We start from the raw sequence: 23,417 nt of genomic DNA, 5'->3' as shown, positions 1-23,417 counted from the left end.
CAAGAGTGAAAACTCCATTTCAAAAAAAAAAAAAAATTCTAATTGCCATGGTTTTGTTTTAGCTTTTAAGCATTTGATTTTAGTCCATTCAGCACCATAAACTGGGTAGCTTATAAACAATAGAAATTTACTTCTGGGCTGGGCACAGTGGCTCACGCCTGTAATCAATCCCAGGACTTTGGGAGGCCAAGGCAGGCAGATCATGAGGTCAGGAGATTGAGACCATTTTTGCTAATATGGTGAAACTCTGTCTCTACTGAAAAATACAAAAAAAAATTAGCCTAGCATAGTGACGGATGCCTGTAGTCCCAGCTCCTCTGGAGGCTGAGGTGGGAGAATGGCGTGAACCCAGGAGACGGAGCTTGCAGTGAGCTGAGATCACGCCACTGCACTCCAGCCTGGGTGACAGAGCAAGAGTCCTCAAAAAAAAAGGATATTTATTTCTGTCAGTTTTGGAGGCTGGGAAGTCCAAGATCAAGGCAGATTCAGTATCTAGTGAAGGCTCACTTTCTCATAAATGGCACCATCTTACTGGATGACCTCATCACCTCCCAAAGGCCCTACCTACTAATCCCATTACCTTGGGAATTCGAATTTAAACATACGAATTTGGGGGGCGCGGCAGGGAGCGGAAACACTCAGGCCTTGCCAGCCTCATGTGTCTTTCAGGCAAGGCTCATCACTCGTCAGCCATGGTGGATTAATCCATGGGTCAAATAGTCATTTTCTAGTTTGCTGGCCTCTGGATCAGGTCTCTGCACGTGGCTGCTGAAGATCCTCTTACAGGGGGAAGATGGCAACACTGCCATTTCCTTGCTGTCCCCTGTAGTTTCGTTTTTTGAGCCCTCTTTAAGCTGCTGGTTTTTTGCAGGAATCGTTTTAAGCCACTACATTATTGCCAGTGTTTGTTGAGATAAAATGAGGTTACATAATTTGGAGATCAGCCTTGCCAGGCTCGGATGACCCCATCCAACTGCAGCAGTGGACATACCCAGACAAGGGTGGCACCGTGGTGGGCCCCTACACACTAAGGAGGAAATCCCACTTTCCCCTTAGAACATCCGAAACCACACTTGGCTTCCAAGTGAGGATACACCCCCACTAGCAAAGCCCACAAGAAAGCAGAAACCTCAGGGTTGCATTAGTCATCTTTGAACCTCTTTCCAGTATAACTGCCCTAAGTTTATGTCCCCTGGAAAGCTTTTGGATTGCAAAAACAGAAAGATATATAGGTAGGCATTTTCCCAGAGGGTTATTCTTTATTAACAAAAGGAGAGCTTTATTTAATTTCTGGATCCCTTCTCCCAACCCAGATTTTTCTTACTTTTATCCCATAATATTTATTATACCCTAAGTATAATTTCTCAGCAGCTTTTAGATGTTTTCAGGAATTGTCTTTTCTGGTGTTGATAGTTATATCACACAAGAATATTCAAATTTAGTTGTAGTTCTGACAACTGAAAAAAACGAAAAAGGATCTATTCCCTTTCCCACCCCAAGTGTGGGGGGGAGGTGTGTGTGTGTGTGTGTGTGTCTCGTTCAGAACCTGTGAGAGAGATGCAGCAGTTCTAAGGCTCATTGTCCAGTAGAGATTATCATGACAGTGAGTGCTCACACTGACCCAGCCCCAACTGAGTGACAGGCTCTGTGCTTCCTTGCATTTCATGTGCATTAACTCATTTCGTCTTCACAGTACCCCAGACAGACATGCCATTCTTGCAGTGGAACAAGGAGGCAAGAGGTGTAAAACTGGATTTGGTTATGTGTCTCAGAGCCAAGTTTGTGCCCACCATGCTGTTCTGAAGGGGCGCTCCCAGGCAGTCATGACCCTGAGGAATGACATAACCCCGAAAGCACTCCTCAAAAACAAATGGAACAAGCCATGCAATTGTAATGTTAAATTTATTTAATTATACTCCTCCTCCCAGAGGTGTGGAGCCTCGTATCTTTAATATGGTAACTTAAACGGGATTGTCCATTTCTCCAACCATTCTTGATAAATAGATGATGTTAAACACTTGAAATATTAGTCTTTTCTATATTTTAATCCTACATAGTAGTATTTTTGTTGTTGTTTTTTAATTAACTGCTTTGACAGAAGAATCCTAACTCCATATACTTAGGAAGGAGAAAATTTTGAGTAGTGCAATTTGATATTTGGTCTGTCATTTGAGCATGTGTGTTTGTGTTCACGTGTGCATTTTACTTCCTGGTGATTTACGAGAACTCACTAATGAGAAACAGATGGCCTCTAAAGCCACAAACTAGAGTTTATAATACTCTGTTGTTCATGGAAAAAAATATGAATAATCTCCTCTTCCCTCCTTTCCTTTCTTTTTAGGGAGAAGACATTTTTTTGGACATGTTTGAAGATGAGTACAGGAGCATGACAGTAAGTGAGGGACTGGGAGACACTTGGGCTGGCATGCACCTGTGTCCCTGCCAAGCTCACCCTGCCCATCCCAGACGGGGTTTTTTGACTTAGGGCTTTCTGACCAAATAGCAGATCGATGGGGAAGCAGATTTAGAGTGGTGTCTTGTGATCCCCAGCACTGTTAATTTCAGATTATATTTGTTCCGTCTAAGATGGGAGGTATCCAATGAGTCAGGACGATTATCTGCTATGAATAGTAATTTGGGGGGCAGTATCATTTTTTTGTGGACTTACTCTGTGCTGGATGTATATAGCATGCTGTACAGATTATAACTCTTCATCCTCACACCAACCAACAGTAATAGCTACTGCCATTGTCCCTTTCTTGCTGAATTAGTCTTTTCTCATACTGTTATGCAGAAATACCCAAGACTGGGTAATTTATAAAGAAAAGAGGTTTAATTGACTTACAGTTCCACATTGCTGGGGAGGCCTCAGGAAACTTACGATCATGGTAGAAGGCACCTCTTCACAGGGTGACAGGAGAGAGAATGAATGCAAGGAGAAAAAATGCCAGACACTTAGAAAACCATCAGATCTCATGAGAACTCACTCACTATCATGAGAACTGTATAAGGAAAACTGCCGCCATGATTCAGTTACCGCCGCATGGTTCCGCCCTTGACACGTGGGAATTCCCACGTGTCTCACCATTCAGGGGGAGATTTGGGTGGGGACACAGAGCCAAACCATATCACTTGCCAATGAGGAAACTGAGTCAGAGAGGTCTAGTGATGTACCCAAGTCTGCCTGGCCGGGTGGCGGAGCCAGGCTTCTGGAAGAGGACAGCCCACCCCCGCATCCCCTGTCCTTCTCCATGTATTATATCCCTGCCTCTCTGTTTGCTGCTCTCCTGGAATGTTCCAGCATGCAGCTCTTCCTCCAGTCTGCAGCTCTTCCTCCAGTCTGCAGTGCCAGCACACGGGATTCCTTCCTCCTCCGGCAGGCAGAATCACAGGAAGCCATAGGTTCAGAAGATCCCAGCTTTCGCTGCTTTGTGCATTTGTCTTTGTATCCCGGCACCTGCCCTTGGCTAGGTACTCCATTAAGTACATGATAAATTATCCTTCTTGTGAATATTACCCACCAAAGCGTGTGTGATTTGGGAAGTTTATAATAAACCTAAGTGTTTTAAGTGTCAAAAAGAAAAAGGCAGCGTGCACTAATTGGCTCCTTGGCTTCACAGCCTGTTCCCCGGGAATCTGGACAGCCGGGCCCTCACCACGTCCTTTGTCACTGTGTGTCTGAGGCCTCCATGGAGCCTTTTCAAGGGAAAGGTGTCCGTGGGCTGTGCATCCACAGCCCCTCCCAGCCCCTTCAAGAGTGACTCAGTCTTCCACCCTTCAGACCATTCCTTAGAGTGGAAGGGATTCATTTGTCGTTTGCCATTTCCTCTTACCGCTGAGACATCCCCCTGCAATGTCATTCCTTACAGTTTGGTTTCCTGTTTGGAAATGTCAGGCTCCTATGGCACTTAACCATGTGGGAGAGCTTGGGCTCTTAAACCCCTGCTCAGTGTCTGTTTTTGACAATGCAGCCTTGAGTGCATTGCTTAAATTCTGATTTTTTTTTTTGTTTTTCTTTTTCTTTTTTTGAGACAGAGTCTTGCTCTCTCACCCAGGCTGGAGTGCAGTAGCGCGATCTCAGCTCCCTGCAACCTCCGCCTCCTGGGTTCAAGCAATTCTCCTGCCTCAGCCTCCCAAGTAGCTGGGATTACAGGCGCCCACTACCACGCCCAACTAATTTTTGTATTTTTAGTAGACAGGATTTCACCATGTTGGCCAGGCTGGTCTCGAACCCCTGACCTCGTGATCCCTCCGCCTCGACCTCCCAAAGTGCTGGGATTACAGGTGTGAGCCACCTCGCCTGGCGATTTTTTTTTTTTTTTTAATCCATAAGGTGGGGGATCCCTACCTCGGAGCTGCCCAGGCTGTATATGAAATAGCCAGCAAGAGGCCTCATGGGTCCATACACAACAACAAATCCTCATGGGTCCATACACAACAAATGCTTCCTCCCCCTCCCACCATGGGGAACTTCCAAGGTTTTATTTGTTTGATTGATGGTTTGTTTTAATCAAGCATGTATTGTGTGTCCTATACAATGCCTGGCATTCCAGAGAAATACAAAGGTGCTACACCCTCTCTCTGTATCTGAAAATCAGTCCTCAGCCTTCAGGAATGCAGCTTCTGAGTGGAAGGGGGTAGGGACAGGCCCTCGGAGGCCGGCCGCTGTACCAAAGTCAGGCCATGACTTGTGACCCTTCATTTCCCTTACTGCCTCTGGTTTAATGCAAAAGGTTCAGTGAAGTGATGGCCTAGCTCTGCCCCCAGCAGGCTTGAGGGGTTCATTGGGAAGGTTGTAGGGGGCAGCAGGAGTAGAGGGGAATGGAGCTGCCACCCTTGCTGGGATAGAGGATTTGGAGTGGGGGACCTCGGGCTTCTGGAGGAAAGTACTCAAAGTGTCCAAAAGAAAAAGGCAAGCAGCATGCACCAAGTGGCTCCTTGGCCCCGTGGCCTGTTCACCAGGTGTCTCAGTCTGTTTTCTGCAGCTATAACAGAATACCACAGACTAATTTATAAAGAAAAGAAATTTCTTATAGTTCTGGAGGCCAGGAAGTCCAATATCAAGGTGCCAGTATTTGACGAGGGCCTTCTTGCCACATTACCCATGGTAGAAGGCGGATGGGCCTTCTTGCCACATCATCCCATGGTGGAAGGTGGAAGGGCAAGACACAGAGAAAGAGAGAACAGAACTCGCTCTTAAAACAAACTCACTGTCACCATCATGGAGCCACACCTGCAATAATGACCTTACTCCATTCATGAGACCTAATCCCATCTTGTTAGGCCCTACCTCTCAGCACTGTCACACTGGGGATTAAGTTTCCAATACATGAACTTTTTGGGATGCGTTCAAACCATAGCACCAGGTATCTGGGCCGCTGGGCTGTCACTACATCCCTGCCCTGTGTAGTCAGCTTTACCTAGCAGGAGGGAGAAAGTGGTATGTTTGAAGCCCACTTTCTGAAAAGAGAAGACACAAGGAAAGTTTGTCATGTTTGAAAGAGTAAAACGAATTCTGCAGAAAGCTTATCCTTCCTCTGTGAAGCCAGGGAAATGAAGTGTTAGTGTTCAGCAACACGTGTGCATTGATTACTACTACTGATGCAGCAGAGATCTGGGAGAGGTGGCAGGTAGGGGATGTCACCCTGTGTCTTAGTCATCAAAGAAGGCTTCGCAGAGGTGGTGTGGAAAGAGGCAGTCAGCTCTGGCCCAGTGGCCGTGGGCATGTGCCTTTCCTCCTCTGAGCTCAGTGTCCCTTTCATGATGAGCCACCAGCACCTGCCGTCCAGCAGGAGATGACCCCAGCACGTGCCTGGTAGTTAGTAGATGCTCCAAAAATGATTATGTTATATTATCCCAGGTAAGATGTGAAGGGGACAAGGAAGGAAGGGGAAACATTGGTCCTAGGGTGAGAATCACAGAGGCCCTGGAGCAAGACAGGCCTGGGCTCATGTCTTGGTTCTGCCACCCACCAGCTGAGTGACCTTGGATCCATTTTTCTGCTTCTCTGAGACTCTGTTCCCTCATCAGCAAAGTGGGAAGCAGCTCCTCAGAAGCCTTTAGGTCACAGCGTGCCGTGGAATTAGCTCTTGTTAAACAGAAGCTGCCATCGCACAGCTGTTATCATCACTGGAAGGACAGCGAGGAGAAGGCAGGTGGCAGATGGGCTTGCACCCACAGGGGTAAAGCATACCTGGCCTCCTGCTGAGAATCCCTGTCCCTGCTGAGGTGGAGAGGGAATGTGAGGAGGAACGAGCTTTTCGCAGCAAGGATGCAGCTTCTCAAGAGTCTGAGCTGCTGTTTCAATTAAAGGAAAAATCACCAGTTTAGAAAACCAAAAGGCATATTGCTCCCTTATCTGGCTGCCTCTGTGCTTTACTTCAATCTAAATCCAGGGTTTAGATCACTCATTTACATTTACTAAATGCAGGTAAAGGTGAGAGGCCTGTGTAACCTTCCCGGGCCTCTTCTTCCTCCCAAGTAAGGGGCCTGCTTTGAGGTTTCCTGTAATGTCTCTTCTAGATGAAGCCCATGAACGTGGAATATCTCATGATGGATGCCTCCATCCTGCTGCCCCCAACAGGCACACCGCTGACAGGCATTGATTTTGTGAAGCGGCTGCCATGTGGCGATGTGGAGAAGACCCGGCGGGTGAGTGAGCGCAGGACCTGTCATCTCCTGGGCCACTGTTCTCCAGAAACACTCCCAGACCAGGGAGGAAAGGGCTTCTTTGTCAAAGTCAGGAGCTTGCCCTCAACACAGCTTAGACGCAGATAGAGAGTTCACACTTGCCCCCAGGCATGACTTTCCAAAGCATGTTGCCCTTTGGAAAGTGGGGTTTGGCATTCCGTTGCATCTGGCACCCAATGTTGGCTGCAGAGAGGTAGCCTTCACCAGTGCAGACAGACTCAAGCCCTGAGCTCAGGAGTGGAAGCCAGTGGGGCCAGGTTTCTGTGAACCGTGGAGGGTGAGGTTGGTGTGAAATCTTAGCTCAGCGGTCTCAGGACCCTCAGAGACAGTGCGATGTTAAGGCATCTACCTGCTCTTGGGCCACAGTCAAATGGAATGTGAATCTCGCCAGCCTGCAGGAGAGATATGCGTGAAAAGATTAGTTCTCAGAACCAGCTGCAGCGTGTGCTTCTGTTATCAGCCCTTTTTTTCCGAAGCAGGCACTCTAGGAAGCAGTCTCCACAAGGGTGTTCATGGTATTTTATCTCCCGGGTAAGATCAGAGTTTCTTTCTTAGAAAGCACCATCACCTTTTCCCTAGAAAATCATTCCCTGGAGACATGAATATTTGTGGATAGTTTAGAGGAATTCATTGCACGCAGCTCCCCCTGTCAGCCTGTATCGTCTGAGTTTATTCATGTGTGACAGAGGTGTTTCACTTTTGGATTTTGCAAAGCAGGAATGACCTGTCATTTGCACCTCAGACACGAGGAGTCTGAACCTTCCTCCCCGCAGCTGGTGATTCTACCTCGGAGGCCTGGGGGTGCAGAGGAAGTGGGACCCATGTGTCTTGAGTCAATCCACATTTCCAACTGTCTGACCAAACCCACAAACCTCACCGCAGGACCCACCCGTCCGGGCCGCTGACGTCTTCCTTCCATGTGCTCCCAGCCAGGCGCACGATTCTGTTTGTGGGTGGCAGCGTTTGCACTGGACGTCCTGGCATCAGCTTTCACTGGAGGACCGGTTCTGACAGATGTGTATGTGTTGCTTCGTGATGCTGACATGCTCACCCCCAGCCGGGGCTACAGCATCCTGTGCCAAGAAGGCCCTGCCTGGGAGATCCCTCCTGTCCAGAGGAGTGAACGCTGAGCACTGCTGCTCTGGATTCCACTTTGCCTTTTTTTTCTTTCTTTTTTTTTTTTTTTTTTTTTTTTTTGAGGCTGCAGTGAGCTGTGATCCAGCCTGGAGTGCAGTGATGCTATTGTAGCTCACTGCAGCCTCGAACTCCTGGTCTCCAGCCATCCTCCCACCTCAGCGTCAGTAGCTGGAACTACATGCATAAGCTACCACACCTAGCTAATTGTCAAATGTTTTATAGAGATGAAGTCTTGCTAAGTTACCCAAGCTAGTCTTGAACTCCTGGCCTCAAGCCATCCTCCTGCCTTGGCCTCCCAAAGTGCTGGAATTACAGGCATGTACCACCACACCCGACCCACACTCTACCTTCTTTTGGTTCACAGTTCATCAGGATTTTTCTTACCACTTCTGTGAACATATAGCCTCTGCTATGAAGTAGATCAATTCAAATCCGTTCTTTTGGTGAATTTCCTCATTAAATTCTATAACCATCCTAGGAGATTGGCACTATTATTATCCCCATTTTACAGAAGAAGAATTTTTTTTTTTTTTTTTTTTTTTTTTTGAGACAGGGTCCTGCTCTGTCACCCAGGTTGGAGTACAGTGGTGCCATCTTGGCTCACTGCAGCACACTCTGCCCCCTGGGTTCAAGAGGTCCTCCTACCTCAGCCTCCTGGGTCGTTGGGATTACAGGTGTGTGCCGCCACACTCACCTAATTTTTGTATTTTTTGTAGAGGTGGGGTTTTGCCATGTTGCCAAGGCTGGTCTTGAACTCCTGGACTCAAGCGATCCACCCGTCTCAGCCTCAGAGTGCTGGGATTACAGGCATGAACCACCACGTCCTGCCCACAGAGGAAGGAATTGATGCATGGAGAGGTCCAGTGATTTGCTCAAGGTCACCCAGCTAGTGAGTAGCTGAGCCACGAGTCAGCCCAGGCAATGTGGCGCCCAGAACCTAGACTCTTAGGCATTCTGACCTGCTGCTTCCCACACTGCCTTCTTCAGATCTGCTAGCTCTGCTCAGGACACTGGGACATCAAAAACAGCCCCAGTCCTGAAGGAATGAGAGCCTGGAGGGCAAAGTGGGAAGAGACAGTGGCAGACCATGTGGCTTAGGCTGTTATTCAAGCAGCATTAGATCAGGTCACTAATCTCACCTGGAGCAGGAAGTGGGACAGGCACCAGATAGGGAGGCACAGGCCCAGAGACAGGTGACACATTCTGGCACTTCCACGGCAGTGATTGCAGCTGGAGCCCACAGTGGGATGTGATGAGGCTGGGGGTGCTGGCAGGAGCCAGATCACGGGGGCCTTGGAGCCCCTTGAGAGCCTTGGCTGTCACCTCTTAACACTGTTTCATGACCTTATGCCCTGCTGGGCTGGGGCAGATGGTCCTGATACACAGGCGAGAGATGGGAGAAATGCAGGGGCGAGTTTGTCAGGCATGTGGTGGAAGGGAGGTTGCTTCCTGTCTACTCTGAGCTACTGTCTCTTCATCTGTCAGGTAAAATGTGCCTGCCTTTCCAGAGTTATTGTGAGGACTCAGCAGCAAGCCAATGGCAGGTCTTGATGATAGTCTTTTTGCCCCTCACATGTCACATAGTTGCAGGTTCCCAGGGCTGTGCTGCCCACCTCCCTTGTCCTGGACAGGATGCACAGCCCAAGTGGCTAGCTGAAGCACAGAGACCTGGAATATCTCAGCTTCCCTAGAGGCTCTTTGCCTGTCTGACCAGTTTCCAAAAGCAACTCTTAAGTCCTCCCAGGGTCCCTGGGTAGCAGAATGATATAAAAGAGGCCAGGCTACCTCAAAGCCAAGGCATCCACTTTAGAAAAGCTTCCTTTGTGACTTTAAGAATTTCTTTCTGAAGGGTAGCTTTGGCCACTCGTCTCACTACGGTTCCTGTTGCAAGGGAGCCATCTGGAATCATCCAGAAGCTTAGCTCCTCAAGCCTGCTTCAGAAATCAGAACACACCAATGTGCTTTGAATTTGAGCTAAAGGAAGTTACATGGTTTAGCAAGCAATTGAGGGCTTATGTGGTTCGTTTCAAGTTTTTTGCTTGTATCCAAAGAACATTCCAAGCTACCCCTTTGGATTCAAAGGTTTTCTTTCTTTTTTTTTTTTTTCCACCAAGTAGACTTTTTAAAGGAGGCTGATCCTTTTCAGAAACTCCACCCTTTATTTTCCTTAAGGATTTGTCAAGGAAGTTCAAACAATTCTTACTGGCAAATCACTCCTAAATATTCATAGATTCATCAAAGAGCTGCTAGATTCTTGCTATATGCCAAATACTGTGTTAGCCTGGGGAGTGAAGAAATGAGCGAGCACACGCCCCTGCCTTCTGGACCGCTCTTTTTACCTAGAGAGGTAAAATTTATTAGCAAGTAAGAGAATAGCAGGTTTGGTACCAACCCACAGTCAGAGCTCTGGAGGAAAGAAAGAGCATGCCGTAGCCAGGGGCTGAGGAGCGGTCCTCCTGCAGATAGAGTGATCCGAAGAGCTGCTCTGCAGAGGTGATCTGAGCTGAAACCTGGGGGATGAGGAGGAGCCAGGAAGGTTAAAGTGATAAAGGAGGCACTTTCCAAACAGGGAACAGCACACGTCCAGTCCCTGAGATGCCACCAAGTGTGGCATGTTCAAGGAGCATAGTAAGTGAGGTAGAGGCAGGGGCAGCGACAGGAGAGGATGGTGGCAGCGCTTTGCAGGCTGTTGGGAGGCATCTCACCATAACGCCGTTTTCCCTCTTGCTTTTTTTTTTTTTTTTGAGATGCATCTCACTCTGTCACCCATGCTAGGGTGCAGTGGCATGATCTCGACTCACTGCAACCTGCACCTCTCAGGTTCAAGTGATTCTCCTGCCTCCGCCTCTAGAGTAGCATGAGCCACCATGCCCAGCTGATTTTTAAAATTTTTTTGTATTTTTAATAGAGACTGAGTGTCCCCAGTCTTTTGGCCAGGGTGGTCCCAAACTCCTGAACTCAGGTGATCTACCCGACTTGGCCTCCCATAGTGCTGGGATTACAGGCTTGAGCCACCATGCCCAGCCCCCTCTTGCATTTTAAAAACCACATCACTTACTCTTTCTTTCAACATAATTGTTGAACATATTCTAGGTATCAGGCTCTGAGTTAAATGCAAGACTAGATGGTGAACAAATAATATAAAATAAGACCAAAACAGCAAGGGTGCCACTGAGCCATGCCAGCTGAGAAGGGAAATTCATGTTGAAATGAAGGTCACTGGAGCTATTGGGGTCCAGTGAGAACATTCAAGTAGAACTTCAGGCTTAGGCTGGACCCACCCCACATGTAGGGGGAACTGAGAGAAGCGGTGAAGAAGGAAAACTGTGGTGTCAGACCAACCGTGGGTCAAATCCCAACTCCAGCTGCATGACCTTGAGTGAGTCACTCACCCTCCCGGAGCCTCAGGTCCCTCATGGGTCTTGCCTCTCAGCTGTTGCCCAGAGAAGAGCGTGGCTGCGAAGTGACAAGCCCAGGGCCTGGCAGACATTAAGCGCTCAGGAAACATTGTCTGAACAGAAATGGAGCAGTCTGGTATGTAAGGTGGGAAAGAAATAGGGTCTTTCATGATCTAAATCTACCGAAGCTTAATGCCAGAGAAAAGAGAGTCAGGAACAGGATTTTTTGGTGAATATCAAAATCCAAGTTTAAGCCACTAGCCATCTGTATATAGTCATCTTGGAAGCGGCTATGAAACACCCATATTTGCACGAGGTTTTATTTGTCCCCAGATTGTTTCCCTGTTCCTTTGTAAAACCACAAGCAGTTTTTGTGTTTATCACTATTGGCCTTGAGGAAATAGAATATTTTGCTTTACTTTTTCGATGTGTATTACATATTAAAGAAAATACAATAGCATCTCCTACAATTTCAAAAGTAAAGGGAAAAGAATTTCCCATGATTTCATCACCCTAAACAAACAATACTTGGACATCTTTTGTGCTCCTCCTATCTTTGTCTGTAAAGAGAGTGTACCATGGTCTTGCTTTCATCCCTTCTTTTTTTTCTTTTCGTCGTAGCACAAGAAGTTTTCATGTTGCCATAGTTGAAATAAGTCTGATTTCTTATGGCCTCATAAAGGTTTATCTGGCATTTTCTTGCAAGTAGACATTTTGGTTGCTTCCAGTATTACATTATTTTCAACTAAACTATAATGAGCAGCTTCATGAATACAGTGTTTTTCTTTCTCTTGAATTATTTCTTTAGGATAAGTTCCCAGAAGTGGAATTTCTGGTTCAAAGGGTATGAACGTGTTTTTTTCATGACTATCTGCATATTGCCAAATTGCTTTCCCGATGGGTTGTGCCCACATTAAACTGCTTTGGCACTGTTTTAAGAATGACTGACTTTCACAGCTACATGGCCTCAGTGGGCTTCTAACCTGAGTGACTGTCGCCTAAACTAGGCAGCTTGCACATGCAGCAAGGAAGCAGGAGGGTGAAAACCAAGCCTTTGTTCCAGGCCAGCTCCTGGGCTCAGCACATCACCAGTGCCATCCCGTTGTACCTGCATGGTGGGTGCCCCATTTCCAGAGCATAAGCCTGGCCTGGGCAATTCATGCGATTACCAAGCCCCAGCTTGAGCCACAGTGTGTCCAACTACAGAGCCACCCACCTTCCCCTGCTCACTGGACTGATTCCCCGGAGACTGTGAGTTTGCCAGAGTTTGCTTCCAGACTCACTGAAGCAAAGAAACTGGAGACATCTCTTTCTATTTTAGCTTGGTCAGCTGTCATCCTTTTCACAGTCTAGCCTGTTCTTCCTGGGTCCGTCTTTCCTGATATTCTATGGAAGAATCTGAAAGAATAATAATTTCTTTTTCCTTTTTAATAATAGTTTTAAATTTGCATCTTTATTTAGCGAAGAAAAGCACTCAATAAAACCCCGGGTCCCAAGCCTTAAATCTTTTGGAGGTCAAGGAGTGTGGTTGCAGGAACACAGAGCTTGGAATCCAGTTATTCACTGAGTGACCTGGGGCAGGCTGCCTGTCATTGCTCGGCTTTGGTTTCCCCATCTGTAAAATAGGAACCACACAGGGTCATTAAAAGGCTTGAATGAGACGACACTGTACAGCTGGCGTAGTACCCGGCAGGCCATGGGGAATCAGAGAGTGTTTATTGTTTTGGGGGTGGTGGGGTGAATTTTATGGCTCTTATGCTCATAGTTTAGCTTTCTTTTGTGAATTCACAGAGTTGTGGGGCTGCCCAGTGTGCCTACCAGGCCCTTATAACCGCCCTGCCCCAACGGGAGCCCAGGTTTTGCCTCGAGTGGAGCTCCCTGCCCTGTGGGAATCGCCCCTCCTCACGTTCATGGGCATGGCTTCTCATGTGTCCTTCCTTCTCTCAGGAGTTGGGGCAGGAACCAGGAAAAACATTGAGGGATTTTATTGTACAGTCGTCCCTCGGTATCCTTGGGGAATTGGTTCTAGGACTCCCTCAAGGATACCAAAATCCACAGATGCAGAAGTCCCTTATATAAACAGCATAGTGTTTGCATATAACCTATACACATTCTCCTGTAGACTTTAAATCATCTCTAGATTACTTATAATACAGAGTACAATGTAAATGCTATGTAAATAGTTTGTTATACTGTATTGATTAGGGAATAATAAGGAAAAAAATCTGTACAAGTTGAGTACAGATGCAACTTTTTTTTTTTTTTTTTTTTAGTATTTTTGATCTACAGTTGGTTGAATCCACAGATATGGAACCCGTGGATACAGAGAGCCGACTGTGTGTGTTTTATATTCTATTTTATGTTTATGATGACGATTGTTATCCATGTGTTGTTTGCAGGGCAAAAGCAGATATTGGCCTATATTGGGAGCCAAATTCTGAACTTTTAAAGTATTTATTGGAAGGTTACAGTTTTTCAGAGTGATGGGCTGCAGAAAGCCACATGTTTCTGTTTTCTCAGCCAACCCGCTCTGGTCCTGCGTGAGTTATTTGCCTTCAGAACCCTGAGAGAAGCGGGGGTTTGGGCACAGAAATGAGCGTCTCCTTGACTTGGACCTGGATGTCATGGGCCTTTTCCTTTCTTCCTCATCCTCGTGGTCATGACTCCGTGGTAATGACTCCTTATCTGAGAGCTCAAGCTGCCAAATATTTCAAGTGACCACCCACGTCTTGGGCTTTCTGTACTTGGGCTGCCTTGGATGTTTAAGTTTCCTGGTGCACTTGGTTAAGTGACACGTGTCATACGTTCCTGAGTTCACACCCAGCTCAGCCACTTAGCAGATGTGTGAGCTGAAATAACTCTGCCCCTCTCAGCTCTGTTTCTTCCTCCATAAACTCTTCAAGTTACAATAAGGTGCCCACAGTTCTTGCCACCCCATAGTTGCTTAATAGAAGTTCTTTTGAATTTTTTAATGGAACTACACTTCTTTTTCTTCTGATTGTTACAGATGTCTTTACGAAGACTGTACTTTTAAAAACTGTTAACAGTCAGATATGAATGCTACCACCACGACCATCATCATTGTAACATAAGAGCTGATCTTTCTCCAGTGGTTTATAGTTTACAGAGGACTGCGCTGCCTTAGCATAGGGCCAGGAGATAGGATTGCTCTTCCAGTTTCAACATTAGGAAATTGTTCCAAAGTCTCCCACTGGTTAGGGCCCAAAGCAGCACTGGGTGTAAGCAGGCAGGCTGACTAGCTCCTCGTTGCCTGGGGTATGAGGAGGCAGTGTGAGTGCGCCTCTTTTCAGACAGTAATTTGGCCCCTTTCCAGTTTTGGGAGGCCCACTGCTGTATGGAGGCCACCTCCCCTCACCTAGGTCCACACTGCAGCCCTCCGAGCCATGAACAAGAAGACCCAAAGGTGCACTGGGATTCACCTTTGCAGCTCCGTAGTGGTGACAGCGGTTTGTCCCCGCCACCCTACTGTGCTGGCTGATTTCCCTCCTGCGTTATCTCAGAACCTCCTAGCAGGCCTGCGAGCTATCATGCCCATTTTACAGATGAGGAACAGGAAGCTCACAGAAGTCAGGGGACTGGACTTGCCCAACCTAGTGCAGCTGGGAATCCGATGTAGACCTCGAGTGTCTGACTCTGGAGCTGTCCCCATCGGGCACTGCACCCTCAGTCAGGCCCAGCAGCTGTGCATCACGGGGAGAGGCTTGCAGGTGGCCTCTTCTGTGGACTGCCCCTCTGCTTCCAGGCTCTGGCTGGTGGGCAAGCCTGTTTGGGGGCTGGAGGCTGCTTTCTGCACACACTCCTCCGGCTGCTGGGACTCTGCTTTGTTTCTGCTCCTTGAAAGTACCTGGTGGCCACACAATTCTGACCAGACACCACTTCCATGGGCCAGGAATCCCTGTGCTGGTGGATCGTCTCTGCCCCTGTTCTGCTGGCTGGGAAAGCCTGAGGGGTATTCACGGAACCAAGGTCACTGCAGCACACTCACTGTTGTAAGACTAAGGGACCCGGAGTTGAAGAGACTCACCCGGGGGTAGGATTTTCCTCCGGTCTCAGGCCCTGCAGCCCACAGGCATTTCATTTCACCCTCTTCTGTCTGCCCCACCCCCATATTCAGTAGGTAGAACCTTGAAATGCTTTTGGAGTGATTGGGTTTTCCAGAGCCCATGCTGGTTTGGTTGGGACAGACTTAGGGTCTAGCCCTTGCTGGAAGCATGGCCTGGGGCAGGTCACTTCACCTTCTTAGGTCTCAGTTGCCTGGTGTGTGAAATGGGGCTGACTGCTGGGCAGGGCTATTATGAAGGTCACCTGATACTTGGGGACAAGGTCCTGGCAGATGATAGGTGCTCAGTTCAGGTAAAGTAACCCAAACCTGAACCTGTGGATAACTGAAAACAGGTTACTCCGCCTTTGAATTTTTTTTTGTTTGTTTTGTTATAAAAGGAAGTACCAGGATCACAACACCCAAAGAGGTGGGCTTTATCGTGCTTCTTTCTTTTTTTTTTTTAATAGAGAGTCGTTGTGTCATTTCTTGATGTAGGGCATCTCGCTAAAAAGACTCTGCAGTCTCACTCTTCTCTGCTCTCTTAACTGTTGGTCCAGGCCATCCGGGTATTCTTCATGCTGCGTTCTCTGTCACTGCAATTGCGAGGGGAGCCGGAGACACAGTTGCCGCTGACCCGGGAGGAGGACCTGATCAAGACTGATGATGTCCTGGATCTGAGTGAGTTGGCTGCTCTGAGTCACAGCAGGGGGCTGGGGTACATGGGACACGGGACACCACTCTGCTGATTCACATGCCACTGGGAGGGTCAGTGTGCAACCTGCATTCTGTACTGTGAGCTGTGACCTTGAGCCAGCGGTGTGCATGTCCCATGCAGGTTTTGAGGAAAAGGCCCCTGGGTTCTCTGGGGTCAGTTTGAGGGTTCTGCTTTCACAACCAGCTGGTTCTCTAAAAAGTATCTGCAGAGCAACTGGGGGCTCAAGCAAGGGTGAACAAACTCCAGGGTTCCTGCCCTCCCTATAAACATAGTGGCATCAGTTTGGTTGGTTTTATATATTAAGCATTTTCTGTATGATTCCAATGATAAAAGTGTTCTGCTGCTAAAGAAAGAAACTTGTAAAAAGCAAATCACCTGTGTTTAGGTAAGGATGAAGGTTTTGGAGGCTGGAGAACCATGTGCTCAGCCCGTAACCTTGAGCTACTTGTTCTGTTGTGTAGTGCCTCATTGTTCTCATCTGCAGCATGAGGCTGACCTTTAAAGGAGACAATGGGCATAAAGCCTGACCATGTTCCTGGAACCCCTCTCGTATTTGTATAGCTTTCTCTTTCCTCCATTTGCTACAGGGCACAGGCACTCTAATGAGCAGCATGGTTTTCTGTTTCTTAAGGGCATTGTGGTATATTAGGAGTCTTTGGTTATGAGAGACAGAAAATCCAACTTAAGCTGGCTTCAGGAAAAGAGAGGGAAATTGACTGATGTCACTGGGAAGTCCAGGAGTAAGCTACCTTCAGGCATGGCTGGATCCAGGTGCTCAGACAGTGTCCTCAGGAAGCTGCCCTTGTCCATCTCTCAACTCTGCTTTCCTCTGTTCATCCTCAGGAGGGCTCTCCCAGGTAGTGACAAGATGGCCATCAGCAGCCCCAAGATTTGTTCAGCCAATCTGATGGAAAGAGAGCTTCTCTTTCCCTTTAATTCTCTAAAAGTCTGGGTAGAGCTGTTATTAGCCTAGCTTGGGCCACATGACCATCCCTGAACCAGTCAGTGGTCAGAGGAATGTGACTCACTGATTGTCTAAGCTGGGGTTGCATGCCCAGCCCTGGACCTGGGAGGGAGGGCCAGTTATTTTTGAACCCCATCACCTGAGAGAGGGAAGAGGCGGCCCTCAAAGGAAAATCAGCAAAGAAGGGATGGTGGCTGGGTGGGCAGAAACAGCACAGGGCCACTCTCTGTAGCATTGTTGTTGCTGTTTTAAATCAGCTTTATTAAGGTATAATTTACATACAAAAAAATTCCCCAAGTGTTAGTGTATAATTCAATGAGTTTTGACAAAACTATAGAGTTGTGATCTAGACCCTGCTTTGTATTCCCTTGAACAAATGACTAGACCCCCACAGCCTCCATTTCCTCTCCTGTAGAATGAGACGGTCTTTCTTAAAGTACAGAATTGTTTTCAGGATTGAATGAAATAGAATACGAAATATCACATGACCAAGCATAGTGCCTACCGTGTAACTGTACTCAGCAAACTGTAGTCAGTATTGCAGGAGGTCATGCGTGTGAGGAGCATAGCATGCTGCCTGACACGTAGAGGTTCTCAGTGAATGCGTATTGTGTGTTACCTGGTTGTCTAGTGTCTTTTTCTGGCCTTCTTGTTTACGTTTTATCTTTCCCTTTCTTGGAAGAATAAAGCAGCTGTGACGCCTCTCTGCCCGCTGCCCATCTCCTTTGGCTCTTTCACTCTTGAGAAATGACCACAGGGATTTCTCTAAGGGTTTAAATTGATCAAGTTGACTGCAAAGAATCATAACCAGTCTTTCTCTGATTTGATTCAAGGAGAGAAAGAGCTTGCTTTGGGTGAGGTGTGGGGGTGGGGAGGGGGCACTTCATCAGGGCAGCAAAAATGTTTGCACCCTTGAAATGGAATTAAATTTTATGCTGGGAATTCACATTCCTTCCCTCCTCCCCCTAGGAATGGCCTGCTGGAGTAAAGGTTAAAAGTTTTTCATTTACCAATTTTAATTGATTAGATTGCTAGTTGAGATCACTTAACTGAGCCTTTTTGGGTAGTTGGCCATTAAGAAAGTAATGGCTGTTTGTCTTTGCCCAGCCTGATTGCAAATTATGTCTTTTGCTAAGAGGGGTGACATTCAGAAAATACTAGGGATTATGGAAGCACATGGTGCTAGAATAAGATATGCCTGTGTTGTTGGTTTGTTTGTTTTTGTTTTTTTGTTTTGTTTTGTTTTGAGGGAGGGATTGTAAATGCTGGAGCTTCTCCTCACCTTCCTTTGAGGGGGAAAATCACCCTACTCTGCAATCTGACCAAATGCCTTCTGTGTATACAAAATAGAGGTGAAGGACAGGTGAAGCCATTCTTGCTTGCTGCATGGCTGGAAGCTGGGCATGTTTTTGTCTCCCTGATGAACTTGAGAAAGCTGACTCAGGGAGAAATGTTGGGGACTGCTCACTGTTTACCTGACTCAATGTGGTCTGGTAGGCTTAAAGGAGTGCTGTCTCCACACAGCAGGAAGAAGTGGCATAAAGCGTATTCACTGCCTTTGTCACACTTCAGTGAGAAATGACAGCATGAAGGATATTCCCCAGAAGCCACCATAAGTGCTTGCTGACCAGCAGCAGGTCTCTCGGCTGGGTGTGACAGCCGAACTCTGGCATAAAAGGTGGCTGCTCATGGGGACCATCAAAGAAGTGGCCACCACTCAGGAAAGAGGCAAACTGGTCACACTTCAAGTGAAGTCCGTTTTGTTTTTCACTAGAGAGGAAAGTGGCAGAGGGCAGAGGTCAGGAACTGGCAGCCACATGTGCCACATCTGCTGGAGTGATGGGGGGCTGGGATGGGAAGGAAGAGAGAGAGGGAGGAAGGGAGGGAGGGAAGTGGAAGGAAGTTGAAGGGAGGGAGAGATTGGAGGAAGAAAGGGGAAGGGAGGGAAGGGAAGAGGGGAGGAACTAGAAAAAAGAGTCGATTTCTAGAGAAAATAGCATCATGAATCTCCATATACCCAGCCCTCAGCTTCAACAGCTTTTACCATTTAGCTAATTTTTGTTTTATCTGCCCTTCCATCTGTCTATTTAAAATATACCATCCACCCACACAGTGTGTTAAAGCAAATGGAAGACTTCATATTATTACATCTAGAAATACCTCTCTCTAACAGAGAAGTACTTTGTATTGTTCCTTTTAATAGAATTGGTTGCCACCATTTGCAAACCGAGTGCTTCCCCAGCCCCAGCTGCTGCTTTGGGCTGGAGGCCAGGGTGCAGGGGCCTATAGACAGGGCCTGTGCTCACCCGTGTGCTGCCACCCTGTCTTGTTGACATTTGATTTTGCAGCCGCTGGCATTATTGGAGTAATCAGCTTTGTAATCTTCCCCAGAGTCTTCATGCCTGTGAGGCTCAGTAGCCTTACCTTTGAAATGGTTCTAGGGCTGAATGTGGTGACTCACACCTGTAATCTCAACACTTTGGGAGGCTGAGGTGGGAAGATCACTTGAGCTCAGGAGTTCAAGACCAGCCAGAGCAACATAGCGAGACCTTGTCTCTACTAAAATCCAAAAAAAAAATTAGCCAGTCGTGATGGCAGATACCTGTAGTTCCAGATACTTGAGGGGCTGAGGTGGGAGGATCTCTTGAACCTGGGAGGTCGAGGCTGCAGTGAACCCTGATCGTGTCACTGCACTCCAGCCTGGGCGATAGAGTGAGAACCCTCTTTCAAAAAAATAAAACCAAAACGAAAACATGGTTCTAAAAGACTTTCCACGGAGCTCAAATGAGATAATGTGTAAAGCTCACAGCGCCATGCTTGGCACTTAGTAGGTGCTCAGTGAGTGGGAGCTGGCTACTTCGCTGCTGCAGCTGCTGAACGCACAAGCTGAAACTCATCCTGCTGGGCTCCACGGGGCTGGCATTTTCTGCTTAAGCAACACTGTGAGAACAGTATCCTGAGACATTCAGGTCATCGCTCGGATGATGGCACTGTTTTGAGAGTTAAGAAAGATGGCTCTGGCTGCTTTGGCCGGAGGAAGGGAGCTGTATCCCTTGTAGGCTGTGAGACTCACTCACTCACTCCAGTGTGCCTCCTGACCAAGGACAAGTAAGCTTTGAGGAGAAACCACAGATTCCTTGGGATTGACCTCAGGGCCTCCTTAAAAGATTCTTGCCTGTTTCCAAATATCATGAGCAACCATAGTCGGGGAGAAATCTGTCCATTATCCATACACCCCAAAGAGACACCTGGCAACCAGGCGTGTTCAGTGTCCAGTTTCCTTTCAGCCTATTCATGTGGGCACCTGACATTCACATAGTTGCAGCCATAGCATGCGGTGCTTGTATCTAACTTGTATTCTGATTTCTAAAAGCCGTTTGTGAAGCCCATTCAATGAAGACCCACTCATGCATTCAGCTATTTATTGAGCACCTGCTGTATGCCAGGCACAGTGCTAGGAGCTGAGATGTGAGAGTGATCTAAAGCCAGACTTCGCTTCTGTTCTTGAGGTGTTTCCAGTTGGGGGAGGGGAGGATGGAGTGAGCGACCACTAACAGGTTAGTTAAGTAAATGCATGATCACAGACTGATTGGGATGGCTCTGTAGAGGTGACAAGCAGAGTCCATGCTAGAGAGTAACAGGGAAGAAAATCCTCACGGGCTGGTTAGGAAAGGCCTCTCTGAAGAGGTGCTGTGCCAGGAGGGATCAGAAGCTTCTACGAGAAAGCACGGAAATGAGGACTGCCTTTTAAGGATGGCAGAGGTGAGGCTGAGGTGAGAGAGAGCATGCCACGTTCCAAGGTCCTCACCGAAACTGGGGTGGCCGGCACACAAGTAGCAAGAGCGGGTCAGTGGCTGGGAAGAGCCAGGTCTCAACTCCAGGGCTTTCTCACAGGGACATCTGTCTTAAACGGACACTTCTACAGCTGGCACTGCCAGATCAGATGGTCCCAGCAGGGGCCTTCCAGTTGCACCGGGGGCTAGAAAGGCCATGCAGCAGGGTGGTGAGGAGCATGGACTCAGGGGCCAGACTGTGCCTGGATGGAAGTCCCAGCTTTGCTGCTTTCTGCTTGCCAGCTATATTACCTTAAGGGAACTGAGTCTCCTGGCGCTTCAGTTTCCACAGCTGTGAAATAGGACTTGCTGGGAGGAGTAGATGAGTATTATCTGTGCTGTGCCTAGAACAGCGCCTGACAGAATTGCAGAGAGGCCATTTAGGAGGCTGTGGCAGGGGCCAGGGTCAGTGCTAATGGGCAAAGAGGGATGGGACAGTCTAGGTACAGCATTTTGTGACACTTTGCAGTGGTGATGCTGGAGAGCTCGGTTAACTCTGAGGTTCTGAGCTTGGGGCAGTCCAGGTGGCAGGGGCTGGGAGGATGGTGATTCTGTCATCAGCAGGGCTGATCCTGGAGGAGGAGCTGGTTCCAAGCAGAAGGTGCTGAGGTTGGTGGGGCGGCCAGATGAGAAGTGCTGTGAAGGAGCTCGGCCGGGATGTCCAGGGGATGGGGGGCAGGCCGGAAGCCTCCTCGCTACTTCGTAGATTCAGAACTCTTGTGTTTAGTAGCCTGCATGATACTTTGTTGTCTGAGACTTCTGACGTAATCATTGTGCAGTTTTGGGTCATTTTTACTCTTGCCTGGCATAACCTAGCTGGCTCTTCCTTGAAAGATCCTCACGACAGGGTGTTAGATCACGTGGTGTGTAAGGGAAGTCCCAAAACCTGCAGAGAAACATCTGTGAATAAGCAGACCTCTGTACACTGGATCTGAGCACTCTTCCAGGCTTGGACACACTTCCCAGGCTCTGGGGGCCTGGAAAATACTCATAAGTACAGAACAATAGGTCCCAGCCCTTAGGATTTCATAGCCCAGAAAATCATCAAAACAAAAATAAAACAAAGCTTTTGGGGACAGATCGCCAACTTTTGTTTTGTTTGTTTACCAAGTAGTCATTTTTTTAAAAAAGCATTTATGAACCATCATTTCATAAAAGACATTATTATTACCTTTAATATTGTTAATATTGAGTAGGTAGCACATCATTTCAGAACGAGGGCCAGTCTTTCCAGGAAACAGTAGTGGCAACTGTGTACCCACATACTGTGCTTTAGTGGAGAGTGGGTTTTTCGTTGTTGTGGTGGTGAGTATTTTTTTTTTTTTTTTTTTTAAAAAGCAAGTACAGACCAATGACTCTAGTAAAAGCCAGTGTCTTTGTCTTTCCCAGCTCACAGTCTTATGGGGAAGGCAAACCCCAATCATGGCAGCACAGATCAAAGTCCGATGGCCACCGTGTTTCCTGTTCTAAGAGCAGGTGACGGGGTTAACCTGGCTGGAGGTCAGAGAGGCTTCTAAGGGAAGGGCCCATTTGAGGGCTGCAAGGGGGTATGGGTGCCGAGAAGTGGCACAGAAGCGAAGGCCCTGGGGCCGATGGGGATTTGGGGAAGATGAGAGATGGCAGTGGGGCCACTGGGTCGGGGAGTGGGAGGGTGAAGGTGGTCGGCAAGATAAGGCTGGGTAGGAAGCCATGCAGGCCCTGTGGGCGTATCAAGCATTCAGGGTTCTGTTTTAAAAACAGTGAGAAAAGTTCTTACCTGGCTGATATGATCAGATTGGTAACTCACAAGGCCCTCTCTGGCCTCCGTGGAAGAGATTTATGGGTCAGGGCAACATTACAGCAGGGAGCCCCATTGGGAGGCCAGACCTTCGAGGCATGAACTACAGAAGTGGTGTCCACAAGCTGGCATCCACACCGGGCTTGCACACTCTGGTTTGCTCCAGAGACTTGTCTTGAGTGCTGCTCTGTCCACTCTGTGGCCTAGATACAGGGGCTTTTATTGCACGAAGGTCCATCCTGTTGGATCCGGCTTGTTCTCCAAACCATGGTACCTTTGAAGCTAATTATAAACAACAACCCAACTATTTGGGTTGTATTCACCTCCTGGCAAGGCAGGCCACTGTGGACATTGCCTTTGCTCTCCTTCTGGCTGTTTCCAGGCCAGGACTTGCCTGTTTAAAAGTCAGGCTGAGGGTATGGAGGAAGCCTTGGGTCCCAGACAAATGCAGACTGAATCTCAGCCATGCTTCTTCCTAGCCATATGGCCTTGGACAAATCTATTCCCCTCTCTGTGCTTTAGTTCCTTCATTAATTAAATGAGAGCAGTGATGCCCATCTTTGCGGGATTATTGTAAGGCAGAACAATAAGGTGGATATAGAGGTTGCGAACGGCTCGTCCTCAGGCAGGTGGACCCACAGATGTAGCTTCATGGCCAGTAAAGCATTTGCAAGCAAATTTTACGTTAGTTGCTAACATTTTAAAACCAGGATATTTTATCGTAAAAACCTAGCTATCACCTTGAATATGAGACGGTGACAGTCTGTCCACACAGCATCTGCATCCCCACAGGCAGCAGCTAGTTGCTCCTCTTCATGGGGATGAAGCCGTGTCCCAGCT

The 23,417-nt window shown here is 47.8% G+C and overlaps 1 protein-coding gene across 6 annotated transcripts in view; it reads left to right on the top strand.

Annotated features, from left to right (window-relative positions):
• Positions 1–23,417, top strand: part of CLEC16A (C-type lectin domain containing 16A) — a 238,587-nt gene that overhangs the window by 98,888 nt on the left and 116,282 nt on the right. For all 6 annotated transcript variants that reach the window (XR_007722128.1, XM_050774232.1, XM_050774235.1 and 3 more), the window contains exons 16-18: positions 2,342–2,392; positions 6,523–6,651; positions 15,846–15,966. Coding sequence is in view for 5 of the 6 variants with exons in the window: in XM_050774232.1 (XP_050630189.1) it covers positions 2,342–2,392; positions 6,523–6,651; positions 15,846–15,966 (301 nt within the window). In the remaining variant the exon portion in view is untranslated. The remainder of the gene's footprint in view (positions 1–2,341; positions 2,393–6,522; positions 6,652–15,845; positions 15,967–23,417) is intronic.

Source organism: Macaca thibetana, chromosome 20, assembly GCF_024542745.1.
Source record: "Macaca thibetana thibetana isolate TM-01 chromosome 20, ASM2454274v1, whole genome shotgun sequence".
Classification (NCBI taxonomy): Eukaryota; Metazoa; Chordata; class Mammalia; order Primates; family Cercopithecidae; genus Macaca; species Macaca thibetana.
The sequence above is the reverse complement of the archived record's forward strand: the minus strand, read 5'-3'. Positions and strand labels throughout refer to the sequence as shown.